The sequence below is a fragment of the Crassostrea angulata genome, chromosome 10 (genome assembly GCF_025612915.1).
Source record: "Crassostrea angulata isolate pt1a10 chromosome 10, ASM2561291v2, whole genome shotgun sequence".
NCBI lineage: Eukaryota > Metazoa > Mollusca > Bivalvia > Ostreida > Ostreidae > Magallana > Magallana angulata.
In genome coordinates this window covers 40139770-40160442 of record NC_069120.1, presented here as the reverse complement: position 1 = coordinate 40160442, position 20673 = coordinate 40139770, and the positions used below count along the sequence as shown (strand labels likewise).

Here is a 20673-nt window from a genome sequence, read left to right as displayed (position 1 = left end):
ATGATTCCAATCATATTGTTTGATTAGCATTGTTCGAATACTGAATAAATTATTTCATAACATTCTCAATGTTGATAGTCTTCTTTCTGGATCAAAGCAATGTAATAACAGGCAAAGGGAGGTAACTTTTCAGTGTATTGAAATCATATGTTTACAAGAGAAAGTCTCATAGCTCTGTATTTGTCTTGATAAAATCATTTCGATTTTAAGATTGATTCAAAGCATACAATAATAACCTACATATACATATCGAGATAAAATTGTGCAAATAGTCCTGACTTTATTGTTATCTTTGTTGATTTTGGTCAATATAATAGGCTTTGATTAGATAATAAAGTTTTAAGATGATAATCAAGTCTCCAGCTGAAAGGTTACAATCGCAGTAACAGTGGGTAAATAAAAAACTAGACCGAAAATGAATCTGTTTTACAGTATCACGCTATTGGTAACCACAGCAGAAATTCTACATTATTGTAACTCTCAGAAATGTTGCACTGTCGATGAATGGACAGCCGACATGTTTCTCGACTATGGATTGGTGTTTATTGATGACAAAAAAGAATCTCCCAAAACAGCTTACTCTTACATCAATGGAACAGTTAAAGTAACGTACGACTATACCAACCGGAGGACCTACCTCAAGCTTCACGGAGCAGAAGTATCTCCTTTACTACCGGTTCCTAGTGTGCCTTACGACACCACCATTATCAATGATTATAAAAAAGTAAGGCAACTTTAAACATATAAGTAATGAACATCTTTATAAATCCTCGCAACAAAAGTAGAAATGTTTTTCTTTTTCATAAAATACATTTTCTACAGGGTATTCAATATAACATCGGGCCGGACGGAAGTTGTATGAAGTCTACAATCAATAACATGACAAAACAATGTATACCAGGTATAGTTTTACGTCAACAATGTGTTTAATTAATACAACTTAAATGAACTGAACTAATGGACAGCCTTACATTGTAGACAATGCTGAATTGACGAGCGAGGGTTCCCTAGTAATGGATTGGAACATAGTCAAGAACTTCAGATACACCATCACTGATGATATCACGACGGACGTTGACGCCACGATCTCCCAGATTACGTCACCACGTAAGGAAAAACACCAGCACTTTTTGCTAAAAATGTTCATATAACATTGTCTTTAATCCTCAATCTTCGTAATTTCAGCGAGTGTGTTATAATCTACTTTAATTACTAACACGTTCTCTTTAACAATTAGCTTACACAAGTAACGGTTGTAAACTGCAAAAGTATATTTTTGAACCTTAGTTTAACTGTTGCTTATTTTAATTACAGTTACATATTTTTTCTTCCATACCTTTTTAGAAATTCTTATATTTTTGTTGTTGTTTTTTTTTAACGATAATGTGTCATTATCGCCTCTATTGGCTGATTCTTAAGATTGCAATTGGAATACAAGATTCTGTTTGTTTAATTGCTTTAATTAAAGTATTTACAATTTATTCCCATAAGCTGAAGACAAATCTCTATCAATTTTATTGATGCGTACATATTCATTATTTTAATGCTTTAAGAAGCGAGATGTTGCAGGTCTAATATATTATTTTCAAATTTCAAGTTCATTGAGATGATAAGGTTTCATTATCGATTAGGTAATCATGCATATTGGGAAACGTACTCAGATATCGCCCCATACCCATTTTTGATGTATAAAAGTGAAACAAGAAAATATATAATGACAAATACAATCTGATTAAAATCAGATTCTTTGATCCGCTCACGAAAATTGCTACACTAGGTAGTGACCGATCTTCGTGAGCGGATCAAAGGATCTGATTTCAATCTGATTGTGACAAATACTCTATTTGCTTGGCATATTTTAAAAGAAATAATTATCAAATGCATATGTCTACGTACATTTATGAAGTTAAAACCAATGTATCGGTATGTGTAAAACAATAACATAAAATACATGAAATAGTAATAAATCATTGACCTTTATTGTATTTAGCATCTTGTAACCCCGTACACATGGTGTACTTTGTTGGCAGCGTAGAGAGCGGAAGTGGGACACTCATCAACCTAGATGTCATGAATGTTGTTCCTTACTCCATTGATCCATCTGTATTTAATGTCCCTCCCCAGTGCAAGAATGCCACAGCAATGGTAATTATTTGACTTAATCGATCTTTAACTGCTTTTTACCTTTTCTTTCGACTGAAATGTACTCCTTTCCTTTAAAATAAGCAACTGTTGTTCTCAATTTCTAAACATTTCTATTTTAAATATTTAAATAACCAACAAAAAAGTTAAGTCTAAAAATGTTTTTGTTTGTGGTTTTGTTAAAACATGGACTTTGTAATCTGGGTTTTGACAGTAATTCTAATTTTTGATAAAAATGACACTGATTCAAACTGCGTCAAACTTTCCTTTAAAAATAAAAAATATGATTGTACCGCCAATGTGACACAGACACCTCAAAATCTCTATACTGGTGAAAATGAATCATTATTGAAATATACCTTTCAAATGAAAATTGATTTTCAAATTATATAACTGTATAATTTTAGACAATTTAAAGTAGTCGGAATAAATCCAAATAAACCAATGTTTCTTTCTTTTAAAGGTAAAAAGAAACTCCATGTTGGATCGCCTATTTAAGTTGAACATATTCATATAGAATGGTTCATTACATGCTTTAAGGTATGAAAGTGTTTAGTTCTTTCACAAGACTGACCAAGAGAGACAATAAACTTGGAAAAAAGTATTGTTTTTGTCATTTCATCTGATTTGTCCAAAACAATGCAAAATGCATCGACACATGTGTACTGATCTTGGATAAAGGACACTGAATAGTTCTAAATAACCCCCTTTCTCTTCATATGATTGACAAATCTGCATTTTAATAATCAAAATGAATTAACGAGAGATCTTTTGCCAGTGAGTGTTTTGTTTTTGCTGAACACACTCACTATATACAAGACAAATTCATCATAAAAAATGATGACTAGTGCGTTGCAGTTGAATATGCCCATCTTATATCGATATATTACCAATCTTTAAAATTTAGAGCTTTTATAAAATTGAGATATTGAAAAAAAACTTTAATGAATCTAAAAATACTTTACATGAGATGATTCATAGAGTTCTGGTAGTACAGACAAATTTTGATACTAAAGCTCTATTTTATATACTTTTATAGGGCCTACTTTGCGAACAAAAATATATTAAACCATTGATAAAAAGCCCATGGGCCTTTACGGTCACCCGTGAGTTCTGCAATTCTCGGGCATTTACGAAACCCTACGCTACTTGCTTCACAGAATACCACGGTCAGAGCGGTAGGAATGTATACACTTTTTGGACAGAAGATATTAACTGTTTTCAAGATACTTAATACTAATAAAATGGGAGAGAGGATATGACTTCAAATACACTTGTGTTCATTAAGTGTATAATGCAGCTTTGCATGAGTATTATAAATATATGTTGTTTACGGCTTCGGAACTTAGAAGTTTATATGTTGTATTACCATTAAAGAATGATAAAGATATTAGAATGACTCCATGGGCATTAGTCAACTGGCCAAATGTAGTGACTTACAAAATGCCACCAAAACATATACAGTGAAAAGGTAATGGTTTCTAGCTTTTATTTTCACTAATATGCCAACAGAATAAAATCAATATAAAAAGTTTAATACCATAAATGTTTTCGTATTATCATCATTCCATTTTTTTTTTATAAAATTGGATCAAAAATAGGTAGGAATATGGAAAGTGATAGAGGAAATTCGGACTGGAATATATATAAAAATTGTGAACGAAAACTTAATGCTTTGTATCTATTTAGTGTCATTGCCATTCATAAACTGTATTTTATTTTTAAAAGTGTTGAGCAATTTGTATAATTTTCACAATTAAGAAAATCTCAATCATAGTGTAAGATTTTAAGGGAATTTATTTAAGTTTTCCAAAAATATTCAATGGCCATTAACTCAAAAAGTAGGTCATTTACCTACTTTTTTGAAAGTAAAAAATAACACTACTCTAAAAGGTCTATAAAACACAATAGATGGTTTTTCATTATCATCAGTGGAATTTTTTTTCATTCTGAGTAAAAGTATACCTTAAATGTTACAAAATGTTTTTATAATATGAGAAAAATTAAAAAAAAAAATTAACAACTAACCGCTTCGTAGTTAAAGCTTTAACCCATTGCGATACGCTGTTAAACAACAGCTTTGGACCCCCCCCCCCCTATAAAAAAATTAATTCACACTTGATTTTAATGTTTATTTTGATTGGACCATCGAAGTACGTCATAATACATAAAATGTAGGTGTTTCATACCATCTTAAATGAAAAAGTCTCAAAGCTCTAAAATTTTCCTTACATGTATAATTAATTTGCTATTTTATTATTCCCAGATCATGTACATGGATTAGTATGGAAAATGAAATTAGATACATTAAGTGAAATTGTTGAATAAAACAGTTTATCTATCTTTGCTTTCCTTTTTCTAAAGTATATATATAAATATGTTTGAAATTAAGAATGATAAAATTAATCATTCACGTTTTTCTAATATCGTCAAGAAATTTCATATAGTGTTTAATACACATACAATTCGAGATAAAATTGTGCAAATAACCGTTGTTGATTTTAGTACGTATTATCAGTTCTGATTAGATGATAAAGTTTTCAAAATGAAGTCTGCATCAAAATTATTTCAAATGCAGAACCGATGGTTAAATGAATACAGCTAGAATGACTCTGTTTTACAGTATCACTATATTGGTAGGCATAGCAGGAATTTTACCTTATTGTTACTCTCAGAAATGTTGCACTGTCGATGAATGGACGGCCGACATGTTTCTTGACTATGGATTGGTGGCTATCGATAGCAATCAAGGATCACCCAAAACAGCCTACTCTTACATCAATGGCACAGTAAAGGCGACATACGACTATACCAACAGAAGGAGTTACCTTAAGCTTCAAGGAGCAGAAGTATCTCCTTTACTTCCGGTTCCTAGTATGCCTTTCGACACCACCATTATTAATGATTATAAAAAAGTAAGGTCAGTTTAAACATATAAATAGAGAAAAACTTTATTAATCCTTGCAACAAAAGGAGAAATGTTTTTTCTTTTTCATAAAATACATTTCCTACAGGGTATTCAATATAACATCGGGCTGGACGGAAGTTGTATGAAGTCTACAATCAATAACATGACAAAACAATGTATACCAGGTATAGTTTTACGTCAACAATGTGTTTAATTAATACAACTTAAATAAACTGAACTAATGGACAGCTTTACATTGTAGACAATGCTGAATTGACGAGCGAGGTTTCCCTAGTAATGGATTGGAACATAGTCAAGAACTTCAGATACACCATCACTGATGATATCACGACGAACGTTGACGCCACGATCTCCCAGATTACGTCACCACGTAAGGAAAAACACCAGCACTTTTTGCTAAAAATGTTCATTTAACATTGTCTTTAATCCTCAATCTTCGTAATTTCAGCGAGTGTGTTGTAATCTACTTTGATTACTAACACGTTCTCTTTAAAAATTAGCTTATATTTTTGGACCTTACTTTAACTGTTGCTTATTCTAACTACAGTTACTTAGGGCATGAAAACCACCTTAAATTTTTTTTTCAAACTCCAAATTCTTGGCCGACACATATTTTTCTTCTGTACCTTTTTAGAAATTCCTATATATTTTTTTTAATGATAATGTATCATTATTGTCTATATTGGCTATATTGGAAGATTGCAATTTGAATACAAGATTCTTTTTGTTTAATTGCTTTAATTAAAGTATTTACATTTTATTCCCATAAGCTAAAGACAAATCTCTATCAATTTTATTGATGTGTACATATTATTTTAATGCTTTAAGAAGCGAGATGGGGCAGGTCTAATATATTATTTTCAAATTTCAAGTTCATTGAGATGATAATGTTTCATTATCGATTAGGTAATCATGCATATTGGGAAACGTACTCAGATATCACCCCATACCCATTTTTAATGTATAAAAATGAAGCAAGTACAGATATAATGACTAATACATTAAAATCAGATTCTTTGATCCGCTCACGAAAATTGCTACACCAGGTAGTGATGATCTTTGTGAGCGGATCAAAGGATCTGATTTTAATCAGATTGTTACAAATACTCTATTTGCCTGGTATATTTTAAAAGAAATAATTATCAAATGCATATGTGTACGTACATTTAAGTTTAAGTTTAAACCAATGTATGTGTAAAACAAGAACATAAAATACATAAAATAGTATATTATTGACCTGTATTCTATTTAGCATCTTGTAACCCCGTACATATGGTGTACTTTGTTGGAAGCATGGAGAGCGGAAGTGGATGTCAACCTAGATGTCATGAATGTTGTTCCTTACTCCATTGATCCATCTGTATTCAATGTTCCTCCCCAGTGCAAGAATGCTACAACCATGGTAATTATTTGATTTAATCGATCTCCACCTTTTTTCTTTCGAATAATCAAAGTACTGAAGTACTTTCAGGAGTTGATTTTATCGATTATTATCAATTTTAAAATCAACGATATGTTATTTTGCATGGCAAGTAGTGTCTAATCTGTATTTGAATTACGCACAATTTTTATAATATGAATTCTCGAACTTTTCCGACAAGAATTTCGAGAAAATCCCATATTAATCATGCTGAGTAATGTTTAAAGATAGAATTACTTCAATCAAACTGTGTATCAGTAATCGAAATGTTTCTAAAATTGTACACGTTTAAATCCATGCAATATTGAACTCTAGTCTTGTTCAACCAGACGATCGGCTGTCTCCGTTAATCTCCGACTACCAAGAGAGACTCTTTGCTTGTCAGAGTACAAACAAGAAATCACATTGACGCAAGCGTCAAATGGGCCGCAAAAAATATAATTGTTGTATGAATCATTGGTTGTTTACAGAAAAACACACCACAAAGAAGAAAATAAGAGTTGGTAATACTAATTTTCATGGTAAATTCTAATATACTTTAAGCAACTTGTTTTGAAGTTTAACATTTTACTATTATCATAAAGAATCGATTTCGTTACTGTAAGCATTTTTAACGGCAAGTGTATGATCATTGCCATAGTATGAAGTAATGGAGAACACATTGATTTGTACATTACTCTAATACAAAGTTCAACTCATCATTTGAAATTTCTCTTGGAAATTATATATTTCAAACCATTTTTTTTTGCATTGTATTGAATGAAAACTTAATGCATTAGTGTAATATATGGTTTCAAGGGACCTCATAATAAAATGAAAATGGATTAGTTCAAATTTTCCAGTCAATTCAAATTTTCATTTCTGTCATATTCTTGCGTAAATAATTGATATAATGATATTTTCTACCACATTTTACATGGAAATATAATAAATACACACGCAAAGTCATTTTATTTGACACGGCACATAGAAATTCAAATATATCATTTATATAAAATTGAATGACTTTCAGGTCTTTAGTATTTCAGGTCTTTAGTATGTACCGCATACCATTTTGAAAAGAATGAAGAACTCCGAAATTTTTCGAATAGATTATAGTCTCGATAAAAAGGCGCCAAATACGTCAATCTACTAAGTATGACCTACTTTTCTTTTACGAGTAAAACAAAAAATATGTGATATTTTCTAAAAGGCATAAAATATATTTCTACGTGCAAATTTACTTTTAATTCATAAAAATAAGCATAGTATTAATTCTACTAAAAAAGAACTATCCCGCAGAAACGCAGTAACAATACTTAAATGTATATCAAATAACGGGCCGCCGGAATGTTTTACGGATACAGCCGAGCGTCTGGTTGAACGAGAGTCTATTGAACTCTGGCGAAGGAATACATACGACTACCAAAAAATAATTGAATTGTTCGTACTATAAAAAATCTTACTATTTTCAAGGTATTTATAAATACGTTTCCTTGAAAAACAATGGTACAGCATACAGCACACCGAATTTATCTATTATTTTTAAGATATACGTCTTGTCAGCGGTGATAATTTGTGCTAAGGTCCAAACACTGTTTCACTTACGGTTTGCTAGAGTAACTGCATAGGAGAGTTGATAAAAATCACCTCCCAAAAAGTACTCTTTCCTTTAGAGTAGGCATCTATTTTTCTCAATTTTTAAATATTTCATTTTTAAATATCTAAAAAACCAAAAAAGTAGAGTTTGAAAATGTTTGTATTTGTGTTTTTTCAAAATATGAATTTTGTAATTTGTGTTTTCACAGTAACTTTAATTTTTGATAAAAGTCAAGGTGGCACATAAACCTCAAAATGTCTATACTAGTGAGAGTAAATCATGTCTTAAATGTACCTGTCAATTGAAAATTAATTTTCAAATTATATAATTGTATAATTTTAGACAATTTAATGCAATCAGAATTAATCTAAATAAACCAATGTTTCTTTTTCAAAAGGTAAAAAGAAACTCCATGTTGGATCGCCTATTTATGTTGAACATATTCATATAGAATGGTTCATTACATGCTTCAAGGTATGAAAGAATTTCTTTGTTCTTTCACAAGACTAATCAAGAGAGACAATAAACTTGGAAAGAAATATTGATTTTGTTTATTTCATCTGATTTGTCTAAATTTAAAAGAATGCAATCGAAACATGTGTATTGAGCTTGGATAAAGGATACTGAATAGTTCTAAATAACCCCCTTCCTCTTCATATGATTGACAAGTCTGCATTTTAAGAATCAAAATAAATTAAGAAGAGATCTTTTGCCTGTGAGTTTTCATTCTTGCTGTACACACCCCATTAACAACAAGGATGTAAAGACAGACAAAATTGTAACTAGTGCGTTGCTTTGAATAAAATATCAATTTAAATATTTAAAAGTTAAAACGTTTCTGAAATTGAGACATTGAAACAAACTTTAAGAAATCCAAACAGTTTTACATGAAATAATTCATATTCATAGAGTTCCGGTGGTACAACTTTTGGTAGTGAAGCACTATTTTATATAGTTTTATTTAGGACCTACTCAGAGGCGGATCCAGCAATTTTGAAAAGGGGGGGGGGGGTTCCAATTGATGAAAATCAATATCTGCAAAATTCATTACTTGTCAATAAACAAGGACTTTTTAAAAGTTTTCCGTGCGTAAATTTAATAAACATTTATCTAGTCACTATCTATTTCACATCTATTTCAACATCAGAGTGCACTGCATTATTGTGCGTTTTGCTGTTTTGGTTTAGGTAAAGAAGATTTGCATAATTTCTAGCCTTTAAAAAAACCCAAGTATCCAGCAATAAAAACGTGCGTCTATGCTTAATAGAAAAGAAACACTAAAAAACAAAATAAATTCGGACTAATTACGACAAGTTATTACAAAAATGGATTTTTTGGGGGGAATTTTTTATGTCTTTGATGTTTAAATTCTGAACTATTTATCGATTTTGATTTCTATCGATTGCCTTCTTTGATAAAGGTCTAAAGAATGGGGATAATTTATCTGCTGAATATATGGTACATGTGTAATACAATGGTACAAGCAATTGTCGTCTCAGGGAACTCCTGTAATGGGTGCGCTACTTGATCCGGTAGTAGTACAGATGCGATCATACACGTATTTAGGAAAGTTTTGAAAAGTTCTGCATTTTCATAATGGTTTACATATAACCCTTTTACACGGTAGTTTTGTAACAGAATTTCCGATTGTTTCAAACAAAAAACAAAAAAAGGCTTTTTGTGTCTCATGTGGGTATGAGGGTAGATAGCATTCAAGAAAAATAGCATAAACCACGTGTTTATTCGGTGTAGTAAACACCGGATGCTGATGGAGAACCCCAACTCTGGATCCGCCAATGCTTCTTTGCAAACAAAAATATTTAAAGCCAATTGATTGATAAGAGGCCCATGGGCCTTTATGGTCACCTGAGAGTTCTGCAATTCTTTGCAAAACCCTAAGACACTTGCTTTACAGAATACTACATTAAGAGCGACAGCAATCAATATATACAGTTTTTGGAAAAATCTTAACCTTTTTTGAGATTGATATTATTAAAATAAGAGAGAGGACATGATCTCAAACACACTTGTCTGCAATAATCTTATAATCAATGACAGCATGAGTATAAAGAATATACGTTGTTTACGGCTTCGGAATTAGTACTTTTCAAGTTGCATGACCTTTAAATTATAATAAAAGGTTTTACAAAATGCCACCAAAACAAATTCAGTGAATGGTTTCTTAATTTTTCTTTAATTACCTAACTTTATTATCCTCTCTTCGAATCAAAATATTAATAAAAGACACAGGAACGGAACTTTGCACAGTGTTTAAATCAATATATTAAATTTTTGAGATAATTTCTATTATGCTGTTATCGGACACATGTAAATATTAATGTAGACAAAATTACATTATAATATGATATAATATAATATGTAAGATGTTTCGATAAGATAAAATAAAAAATAAAAAAAGAAACCTCACGACTTACAGCTTTGTATTTAAAGCTCTAACCTATTGTCAAATAACAACTTTAAAAAAAATACACTTGATTTTATTTTTTATTTTGACCTTATAATATAGAATGTCCCATGCAACCTTAAATGAAAAGTCTCAAAGCTCTGAATTTTTTTTATCACTCACTTAATTTATAATTGATTTGATTATTATCAGATTATGTACTTGGAATTGGAGACTGAAATTCGAAACATTCTTTCAAATCGTTGAATAAAACATTTTATGTTCCGTTTTTGCTTTCTCTAAAAGTTTTACATTATAATTGATATTAACGATATAGTTAATGATAAAATGAATATTTCATGCTTTTTCTAATATACAAATGTATCATAAAAAAATTTTGTGTAATGTTTAATATACACATACAAATCGAGATAAAATTGTGCAAATAACCGTTGTTGATTTTAGTACGTATTATCAGTTCTGTTTAGATGATAAAGTTTTCAAAACGAAGTCTACAGCAAATATAGTACAAATGCAGTACCGATGGGTAAATGAATACAGCTAGAATGAATCTGTTTTACAGTATAACTATATTGGTAAGCATTGCAGGAATTCTACCTTATTGTAACTCTCAGAAATGTTGCACAGTCGATGAATGGACGGCCGACATGTTTCTTGACTATGGATTGGTGTTTAGTGATAACAAGAAAGAAGCTACAAAATCAGCTTACTCATACATCAATGGGACAGTAAAAGTGACGTACGATTATCCTAACAGAAGGACCTACTTAAAAATTCATGGAGCGCAAGTATCGCATTTACTTCCGGATCCCATGCCATTCGACACCACCATAATCAATGATTACAAAAAAGTAAGGCCAATCAATTTAAACATTATTTGAGAGAAGCTTTCAATAAACTGAAATAAATTTAGCAAGAGATTATTCATAAATTACATTGTCTACAGGGTATTCAATATAACATATGGTCGGACGGAAGTTGTATGAAATCCACAATCAAAAACATGACGAAACAATGTATACCAGGTATAGTTCTTCGTGCAACTGAAATCAACTGTGTTAATGCAGGTGTCGCAACAGCATTTTTGCGATGGAATTTAAGAGGGGCTGAGCCAAAACAATTTTGAAATACCCTTTAAATTTGGGGCATTTTCACCCACGTTAGTGGCCGATTTGAGATGAAAAACATAAAGTTAGGTGCCGGACTGTCCCACAGTTGTCATTATACGAATTCATTTGGACTTAAATTTTGCATTTGGGTTCAAAAGGCCCGGGTATGACTTTCAAGCACATGCATTACAAACTCTCTTGCTTTTCTGGTTGTTTTTGCATTTAAAATGTTTATAGTGTTATTTTAAAAACACATCCAAAGGAATTTTTCCAAAAGTTCGTTTTAAGTTTCTAATAAGAAATAATAGTGAAAATCAATACTGTTTTGACATTCTTACATTGTAGACGATGCTGAATTGGTGAACACGGGTTCCCTGGTAACGGAATGGAACACAGTCCAGAACTACAGATATACAACGACTGATGATATTCCGGCACACGTTGACGCCACAATCTTCCAGTTTACATCTCCAGGTAAGGAAATACACCGTAATTTGTGTAAAAACTTCACACATTGCCATGAATAAAAATGGTAACTTTTGCAGTGTATTTTGTATTTTCTATGAATTTTTATGTGTTCATTTTTAATATTTCAATGCTATAAGAAGCGAGATAGAGCAGGAACAAAAAATAACTGCAAGCTCTCTTTTAATCGACAAATATGACTTTATCAAAAAGTGTATATAGATATAAATGATTCATTATCGTTAAAATATCATGCATATTTGACAACATTCTCTGAAAATATGTGTATGTTGGTCCCTGTTTTGTTAAAATAAAATAGAATGACAAATGCCCCATTCACCTCGAATTTTGTGAGGTCTATAGTAAACATCAAATGCATATGTTTGAATTCTTAAAGTTAAAATATACACATGTACGATTGAGGAAAACAAACACAAATAATACCATAGTACATCATTTTATTTGTTGTTTATTTATTGCCTGACTTTTATTGTTTTTAGCATCTTGTAACCCCGTACACATGGTGTACTTTGTTGGCAGCGTGAAGAGCGGAAGTGGTACACTCATCAACCTAGATGTCATGAATGTTGTTCCTTACTCCATTGATCCATCTGTATTCAATGTCCCTCCCCAGTGCAAGGATATTACAGCCTTGGTAATTATTTTTTAGTTTTGATTACCTCTCCACTTATTCTATCGGTAAAAAATGTATTTCTTTCCTTCAAAAGAAATGTCATGGTTTTTCCAAATTTCTTTTAAAATGCTGGAGCCTTTAAAAATTAACTTTCAAAACAAGTGTGTTAGTCACGTGATTTATATTATACAAATCATCTTTATTATTACAAATCCTGTCTATCCATAATGGGGAAGTATTTCATATTTTCATTGAGATTGGTTTAATTTTAATGTATTACTCCTGGACATATATCGCCAGTGCCTATTGTCACTAAGTTCAAAGAAAGTCACGACATGTTTTTTGTTTGTGTTCTATTTGTCATTATTTGTGTCACCGTAATTTTAATTCTCAATAAAAATAACACTGATTCTAACTCAAATTTTAATTTTTTTTTCTAATGTTTGATAATTTAATGGAATGGGTTCTGCAATAAATACTAATAATTTAATGTTTCTTTTTTAAAGGTAAACAGAAACACTATGCTGGAACGCCTTTTAGAATTAAACATATTTATATAAAATGGTTTATTAGATGCTTAAATGTATAAAAGAAAGTTAAGCTTTTTTACAAGATAACTAACTGGTACACAATAAAGTTAAAAGTATTGATTTTGATTGTGTCATTTTAATTGCCAAACACAAAACAAAAAGCAACAAAAATATGTATTGGGTTTATAAAATAGGTACCAAATTGCTCTACATCAGCCCCCATCTATTATAATTGACAAGTATCGAAGAACCGCTAGAGATCTGTAGCCATTAATTTTTTTTTTGAAGAGACTCCCCCTAAATATTTGAACACATTCTAGTATGTTGCAAATACTTCATTTAAATTATTTCTTTTTAAAGTTTGAGATGTTTTTAAGAATCATCAATAACCAAAAGGTAACCCTAGAGAAAAATACATTAAATCTATACAAGGTAAATTTTTCTCAGACAAAGAGGGAAAGCCGCTTTAAGTAACACTGTGAAAATGATCTTTCATGTAGGTGTGTTAAGTACTTTCAAACCTACATTATTATTATAGATATTCAATACATAAATAAATCATGATTTTGGTTTCCAGGGTTATCAGCTTTTGTTCATTATGAAAAATGGTATTTTTCCTTCTAAAATTCATAATGAAATTGATAAATACAGCTAAGGTTTGTAACAATATCATAATTTTTGATTGTCAAAAATCTATGAATACAATTTCATAATACAACATAATACAACAACAAACCAGATTGTCTTGATTTGTTGAAAGGGAGCGCTAGATAACGTATACTCAAAGTCATTGAGAGTGTTCCACATCTTGACTTGTTCTTTTCTGTAGTCCTTGCCGTTTGTAGTATTCGTCATACTCAGTTGTTTGAAGAATTGTAAAGAAGGCGTAAAGGGACGCCATTCCGAGAGACCGGGACCATTTGGGTTTCTGAAAAGAATCTCTAAAATTGTCGAAACTTCTTTTCATAAAGCCTTATCTAATGTAGATTTAATTCAGATATAATAAATATTTACCCTGTTTTGGCAAAATTTGTCCAGTAATTTATTATGTCCCTCGCAAACTTCATCTGATCTTGAGATAAAGTAAAATTAGTAGGATACATGTCTTTTGCAACAAACATAAAGGCAAGTTCGGTTCCATGCACCGCGCCATGATACCACTTAGGCATATTTGTGTAAAATGGGCGGATATCTTCTGAGAATATGTACTGGTAAGTAGATGATTTTTGATTAAATGAATGAGCTTGCAATGCAGACACAGCAGAAGAAATGAAGACAAAATCAGACAGCAAGTGCGCAGCATTCAAGCTTTGGGTGGTCTTGTCATTACTTGAATATTCTTCACAGATTAAGTCCGATATTGAGGAATTATTTTTATAATAAAGTTCTACCATGCTTGGTATTACCCCGTCACATAAAAATCGTCTCGGAATCCCGTCTACCACACTGAAATTGTACTGTTTTTCAAAAAAGATAGCATATTGTGCAATATAACCTCCTTCTTCATTACAGTTGCCCACGATCATATCAATAGACTCAAAGAATTGAAATTCTGCGGAGAACTTATCGTGCATTATTTCAATGGGTGTTCTCTGGAACAAGTCATTATCCAGAACTGGGACAAACACAATTTCAGTTAATACATTAATACCAAGAGTAGAAGAATAATTGAGAGTACTGTTAACGAGTGATCCAGCATCTAAATTTTGTAGGCATTGTATGAACGTGTGAGGATCTTGGTCCCGACATCCCGCATTCATCCCAATTCTGCGTCCTAAATCAGAAGACCTTTTAAAAGCAACGAGAGAATTTGCAGTTCCGCTCTGAAGGATTGCACGATGAAACAAGCCTTTATTACGTGGAATCATCATAAGTAAATTGACAGAAAAACTACCAGCAGATTGTCCAAATATTGTTACATCACTAGAATTTCCACCATAGTCATCTATATTGTTTTTAATCCACTTCAAAGCCAATATTTGATCCCAAATACCTACATTTTCATCGACGTTTGGGTTTTGCATTGAAGGGAAACCAAATATACCTAGTCGATAGTTTATTGTGACAAAAATGACGTTTCCAAAAGAAGCAAACTTAGATCCATCTTCATCTATGGCAGAACCAGCCATATATCCTCCACCATGAATGAAAACCATTACACTTCTCTTTACCTCTTTTGTCATGTTACTAGGAACGTAAATGTTCAACTGTAGACAGTCCTCTGATACATATTTGGATACCTGAGATTTTAACGATTGTATGCAATGTGGGCCAAATTTGGTTGCATCTAGAGTTTCGTTCCAAGAACCATAAGCCTGAGGTTTACGAAAACGTCTGCTACCAGTGGGCGATTTGCCGAAAGGAATTCCTGCGAATCTGTAAACATTTCCTCCAGGAGAGGGATGAATCACGCCATTAACTTTACCAAGCCGCGTTAAAATTTCAAAGTTTTGACCCCCCGTCACTTGCAAAACAGCCAGATTAAGAAGAATTGCAATGAAATACGGCAAAGACATTTTCTGAAAACAGATTAAAATATTTTTTTAATCGAAAAACAAACAAGTTTTCAAAAATTAAATTTAGAAACATAAAAGGTAGAAAATTCAGGTAAATTTCTAATGTTTAGTTTGCTACATGTACAATGTATACATATATACATTCTTTTGAAACTTGATAATTCAGGTAAACATTTCTGAAATTAGCTATATATTGATTAAAACTACGGAAACCTGACACTTAGCGGGGATTGTTTATAATACGACACTAAACTCCATCATGACTAAAAATAAAACAGACCAGCATGTGACTAGAAGTTTTACGTCCCTACATTATTGCAACAACGCGGCAGTTATTTTTAAAATGGACATCTTTTTATTAGAATTATAACATGTGATTCTAGGTAGAAATAAGCTCTATGAGTACATAATGATAATCCTACCAACACATTTGTCGTATACTCTGAGTCCCCGTCCTTCCGATTAAGTACTTGAAATGTTCTCCCGGATATATTAATCAGTCTAAAATGCAGGTGACATTTTTATCTGTTCAGTGTAAATTCCACTGATGTTTACCTGAGCTAAAGGCGGCTATCAATAAGGGGAGAGAAAGATAACTCTGTGAATATACGGATCACAATAGAACAATGCATATGGTAAACAGTAAGCAATCTGCAAGCGTTTAAAAACGGATTCCAAACAAGCGCGTCAATTTATGTAATGCTGTTATTTTTGCGATAAGTAGGATTTGAGGGTATCATGACACAGATATACATGTATGGATATTTATTTTTTCCACATAGCATACTTATTATTGTAAAATAAATAATTGCAAAGTTACTTTCGTTAATGAGGCTATAAAGGCCTATTTTCGTTTGGAATAAAAAAAAATGTTTGAACTGCTCTTGCTAATCATTATATAAAAATGTATACTTTTTCCATTAATTTAACGTATGAGAATTAGTTATCCAAACATTACTGGGTGAAAAGTGTGAACCTCGTTTTTAATTACAGTATAAATGCATAAATTTCTTTCATATTCGATAAAAATGACAACTTGTTAATATATGTAATGTTATTTTCCTAAAGATTCTACCTATAATAATTGTCCTGTATGGAAAATTGTATCAATTGATTTATCAAAGCTTTATTTGACATTAGCATCTTGCCCCGATAATTAGAATGTAATTTAGATCGTGTTCACATCGGAGAAAAGTAAGCTTTAAGAATACATATCTCTGACATGCACCTCCAAAGTCGGTTTCGATATGCTATATAGGTTTTTAAAAAAAGAGAAAGATTCGGACAAAGACATTTGTGAAGGATGATGTGACTCTAAAATCCAGCCTTCTTTCTGAAGATATCCAATGTTTTCATGTACTAAAGACAAGTTTTGTACGATATTGTCAGTTTCCACAGTGGTGACCTGCACGCACTATTTTCATAGTAGAACTCGACTTCTATTATTGCGCCATAATTAAAAGCTTATCAATAAAATGAGTGTGTGTGAAATTTTCATCTTGTTCTTGATACGATAGCCTACTGCGAGCATCTGCAATAGCATTACTTTTTCCCTCTTTGTTACTTATTTCAATATTGTACCCTTGCAGCTCAAGGGACCAACTGGCTAATCTGCGTGTTGTGGATTTTTGCGACATTAAATATTATAACGGTTAGTGGTCTGTAAAGACCAAGAATTTATTATTTTAAAGATATGTCTTGAATTCTCATACCCTCGACGACAGCTAGACATTCAACATCAGACGCAAATCAATTTCTTCCAGGTTTAAATAGTGATCTAACACCATAAACAGTGACATGTTCCCTGTATATACCATTATCTTTTTGCGAAAAATGTAATAATTGGCTAAGAAAGGTGCATCGGTCCTTAAAAGTTACAGGTGTGTTCATATTTGGGTCAGGGATGGGGTCAATTACAATGGAAAAGTAATCAATTAAATTACAATTACTTGCTTAAATCCCTCAATTTAATTACCATTACATTATAAGAAGTTTAAAATGTAATTAATTAAATTACACTTACTTTGCAGATGTAATTAATTAAGTTATAAATTACATTTGTTATAAAAATTCACTAAAATCATGATTTAGCAACAACACATAAACATTTTAGGAGGTATGTGTATAATGTGAATAAAAGTTCGTCATAATCAAAATTACTTTCATTCTCTTAGAATTTGCTAACTAACCTGTATTAATCTTTGGAAAGAAAAATATCAATTTGGTTTTATTTTTTATTTCAAAATGAAGGTAGTCCTCCTTGGCATTCAATAAACACTTGAAAGTAATATTCTCTAACCTACGCCTATCATGTCTAAACCTAAATATTTCCTTCATGCAAAACAATTATCTGAAAATCTTCTACTTTGCGTTTATATCCACTTTTTTTTATAAACACAATTCAAAAATTAATGTTAATCTCAGGTAGAGGGTAGATTATAATTGTTTTCAAAACACAATTTACACCTGTTGTTCCATACCTACCGTAATTATCAAATGTTAAGCAATAAGGGAAGACACTCTGTGGAATTGTTTAACATCAAAAACTTAAAACCAATTTGAAGCCATACATTTTACCTCTATGTATTTAAGGCTACAATTACAAAACACTACTTAATAGTTTAATAAATAGTTTAATTTAGATAAAATTCTTTTGGTTTGTAAATAAATCAGTTATTTTTAAACTGATTCAATGATAATTGACACATTAATAATTCCAATAAGAAGGGAAATAGGTATTTTTCCTAAGAAAAAAAAAAGATCAAGAAAATCATCAAATACATGATCTCAATTAAATTGGGGAAACTTATGAATACATATTGAATCACTGAAAAATTTTAGTTTGAAAAATATTAAGTATGGTAAATATAATAATAGGTAAATAATTTCTAACTAGTCTTTCTAACTTGACCTTGTACCATTGATATTGTGGGGAACAATGGTTAGTGGACAGCTTAATATTAACATGCACATAAGTGTGAAATTGAAAGTAATTGAAAAGTAATTGGGATAACATACCTTTTCTGAACGTAATTTATTAAATTACCATTACATGTAATTGAAAATTTGGGCAATTACACATTACTTTCAATTGCATAAAAACTTGTAATTAATTACACTCAGTTACCATTACAAATTACCATTACACCATTCCTGATTTGGGTAAGCGAGAATGGTGGCTGATGTTTATTTTATTTTTAAAGTTTTAAAAAAAAAATGACAATCTTCTGTCCCAAAAAAATCTTCATCTTTTCGCATCAGTTTGTTTAAAGGTTTAATCAATGTTGAAAAACTTAACGAAACGCCTGTAGTAATTGCACATTCTAAAATAATGATGTAATATCTTTTATCTTTTGAAGGAAAAGGAAACGTATCAATAATTGTTTGTTTTATTTGGGTCAACCCGAATGTCTTGTTTTGAAATAAGATACTCAAGGTATTGAACTTCTTTGGCTGCAAAGTTTCATTTTGTAGGGTTTAAGGTTAAATCTACATTTCTCAAACGACCAAAAAGATCTTTAAATTGTTGTAAATGAGAATCAAATATCTTTTGAAAAGACACGAATGTCATCAACATAAACCAACATGTTTTTCCAATGTTAACCCATTAGAATTGTGACATTGTCATTTGAAATTAAACACAACTGTGTTTTAATCCCATACCTTGTCTTTTCCATTCATAAATAATTTTTTGAGTGATTAACGCTGCTTTTTGTTTTATTTTAGGACCCATTGCCAATACCCAGATCAAAGGTTGAAAAAAATAATTGAAATTCAGCTTCTGCTATGGAGTAAAAAACACATTCAAGTCTGGGTAAAGAAAATGATAAAGCTTTAATAATTCTATTTAATATGCGATAATCTACACAGAATCAATATTTTCCAACTTTTTAACAACAGCCGCGGGAATGATATTCACTATTTGACTCCCCCACAAAATCATTTTTAAACATTCCCGAATCTGCCTATCAAATTCTTTCTGTAAACGAGGGGGTTGAGGATAAAAAGGCATACAAATTGGTAAAACATCATGCGATTCTTTTTTGTTAAAAATAAATCTCCCAACGGTTTCCCCCCAATTCCGATAAATCAACTGCAGAAAAATCCCTGTAATCCATTAAATATTTTTGCAATTCCGACTTTTTAGTATCATTTAATTAAGAGTTTTTTCCAAATCAAACGTTATTGGAATTTTTTTTTTGATGTTTTAATTTGGCCTAGTTTCTGTTGCATTACCTGGAACACATCCCGGGAAATGAAAGGGAATTATTTCTTGTGTGTCAAAACATTCAACTGTAGCAATTGTTTGTGTTATAGTTATATTACAAAATATTTCAGCTCAGTTGCGTTAATTTACAAATAATACTACTAACGCAAAGAAGATAGAATTAAACATACGTACCTAAAAAGAAAACAAAACAAGTTTTGTAATTTTATAATTTAAATGAGAATAAATCGCAACTGAGGTTGTCAGGGCGTGGATGGCCGGTTTATACCCAAGAACCGGTTCCCATGACGTTACCAAACTTGTTAACTTTCTTAGTACCCATGTGACTTGACAGGATGTGGTCCGCCTATGATCAATGTTTTTAAATCTTAATTAAAACTAACCCATTGCCAAATTCCAATATCAGAAAGACCTAAAATAATAAACTTGGTCAAAATTCATCATTCTTATCTTTACTCAAACATTGATCACGTACATGAAATATTTGATGTTTAATTACACGTAGTTGCCAAAGTGCTTAGTCCGAATATTATTTTGTAATCAAAGATTAAGTTAGGTGTTGACCGTCTATCAATGGAGACCACCTAGAATAAAAAAAAAACCCAATACTGTGGATCCATTTTTTTGTGTGGAATCAATGTTCGTGGGTAGCTAAATTTTTTTTCTGGTTCGTGGGGACGTAATTTTGTTGTTAGA

At 31.2% G+C, this 20673-nt stretch overlaps 3 protein-coding genes and 1 pseudogene across 3 annotated transcripts; 3 read left to right on the top strand and 1 right to left on the bottom strand.

The window, feature by feature from the left end:
* Positions 1-338: 338 nt before the first annotated feature.
* Positions 339-2744, top strand: LOC128167605 (uncharacterized). The gene is made up of 5 exons (XM_052833406.1): positions 339-724; positions 823-901; positions 979-1107; positions 1991-2145; positions 2606-2744. The coding sequence occupies exons 1-5, from the start codon at positions 416-418 to the stop codon at positions 2657-2659; spliced, it is 726 nt and encodes a 241-aa protein (XP_052689366.1). The 5' UTR covers positions 339-415; the 3' UTR covers positions 2660-2744.
* Positions 2745-4667: 1923 nt separating this feature from the next.
* Positions 4668-8641, top strand: LOC128167619 (uncharacterized; annotated as a pseudogene).
* A 2322-nt stretch (positions 8642-10963) lies between these two features.
* LOC128164765 (uncharacterized) lies at positions 10964-13819 on the top strand. The gene is made up of 5 exons (XM_052828759.1): positions 10964-11346; positions 11442-11520; positions 11950-12078; positions 12570-12724; positions 13210-13819. The coding sequence occupies exons 1-5, from the start codon at positions 11026-11028 to the stop codon at positions 13261-13263; spliced, it is 738 nt and encodes a 245-aa protein (XP_052684719.1). The 5' UTR covers positions 10964-11025; the 3' UTR covers positions 13264-13819.
* LOC128164764 (fatty acyl-CoA hydrolase precursor, medium chain-like) lies at positions 12523-16325 on the bottom strand. Its single transcript, XM_052828758.1, has 3 exons — positions 16172-16325; positions 14248-15752; positions 12523-14161 (listed from the first exon to the last, which is right to left on the bottom strand). The coding sequence occupies exons 2-3, from the start codon at positions 15747-15749 to the stop codon at positions 13927-13929; spliced, it is 1737 nt and encodes a 578-aa protein (XP_052684718.1). The 5' UTR covers positions 15750-15752; positions 16172-16325; the 3' UTR covers positions 12523-13926.
* Positions 16326-20673: the final 4348 nt, after the last annotated feature.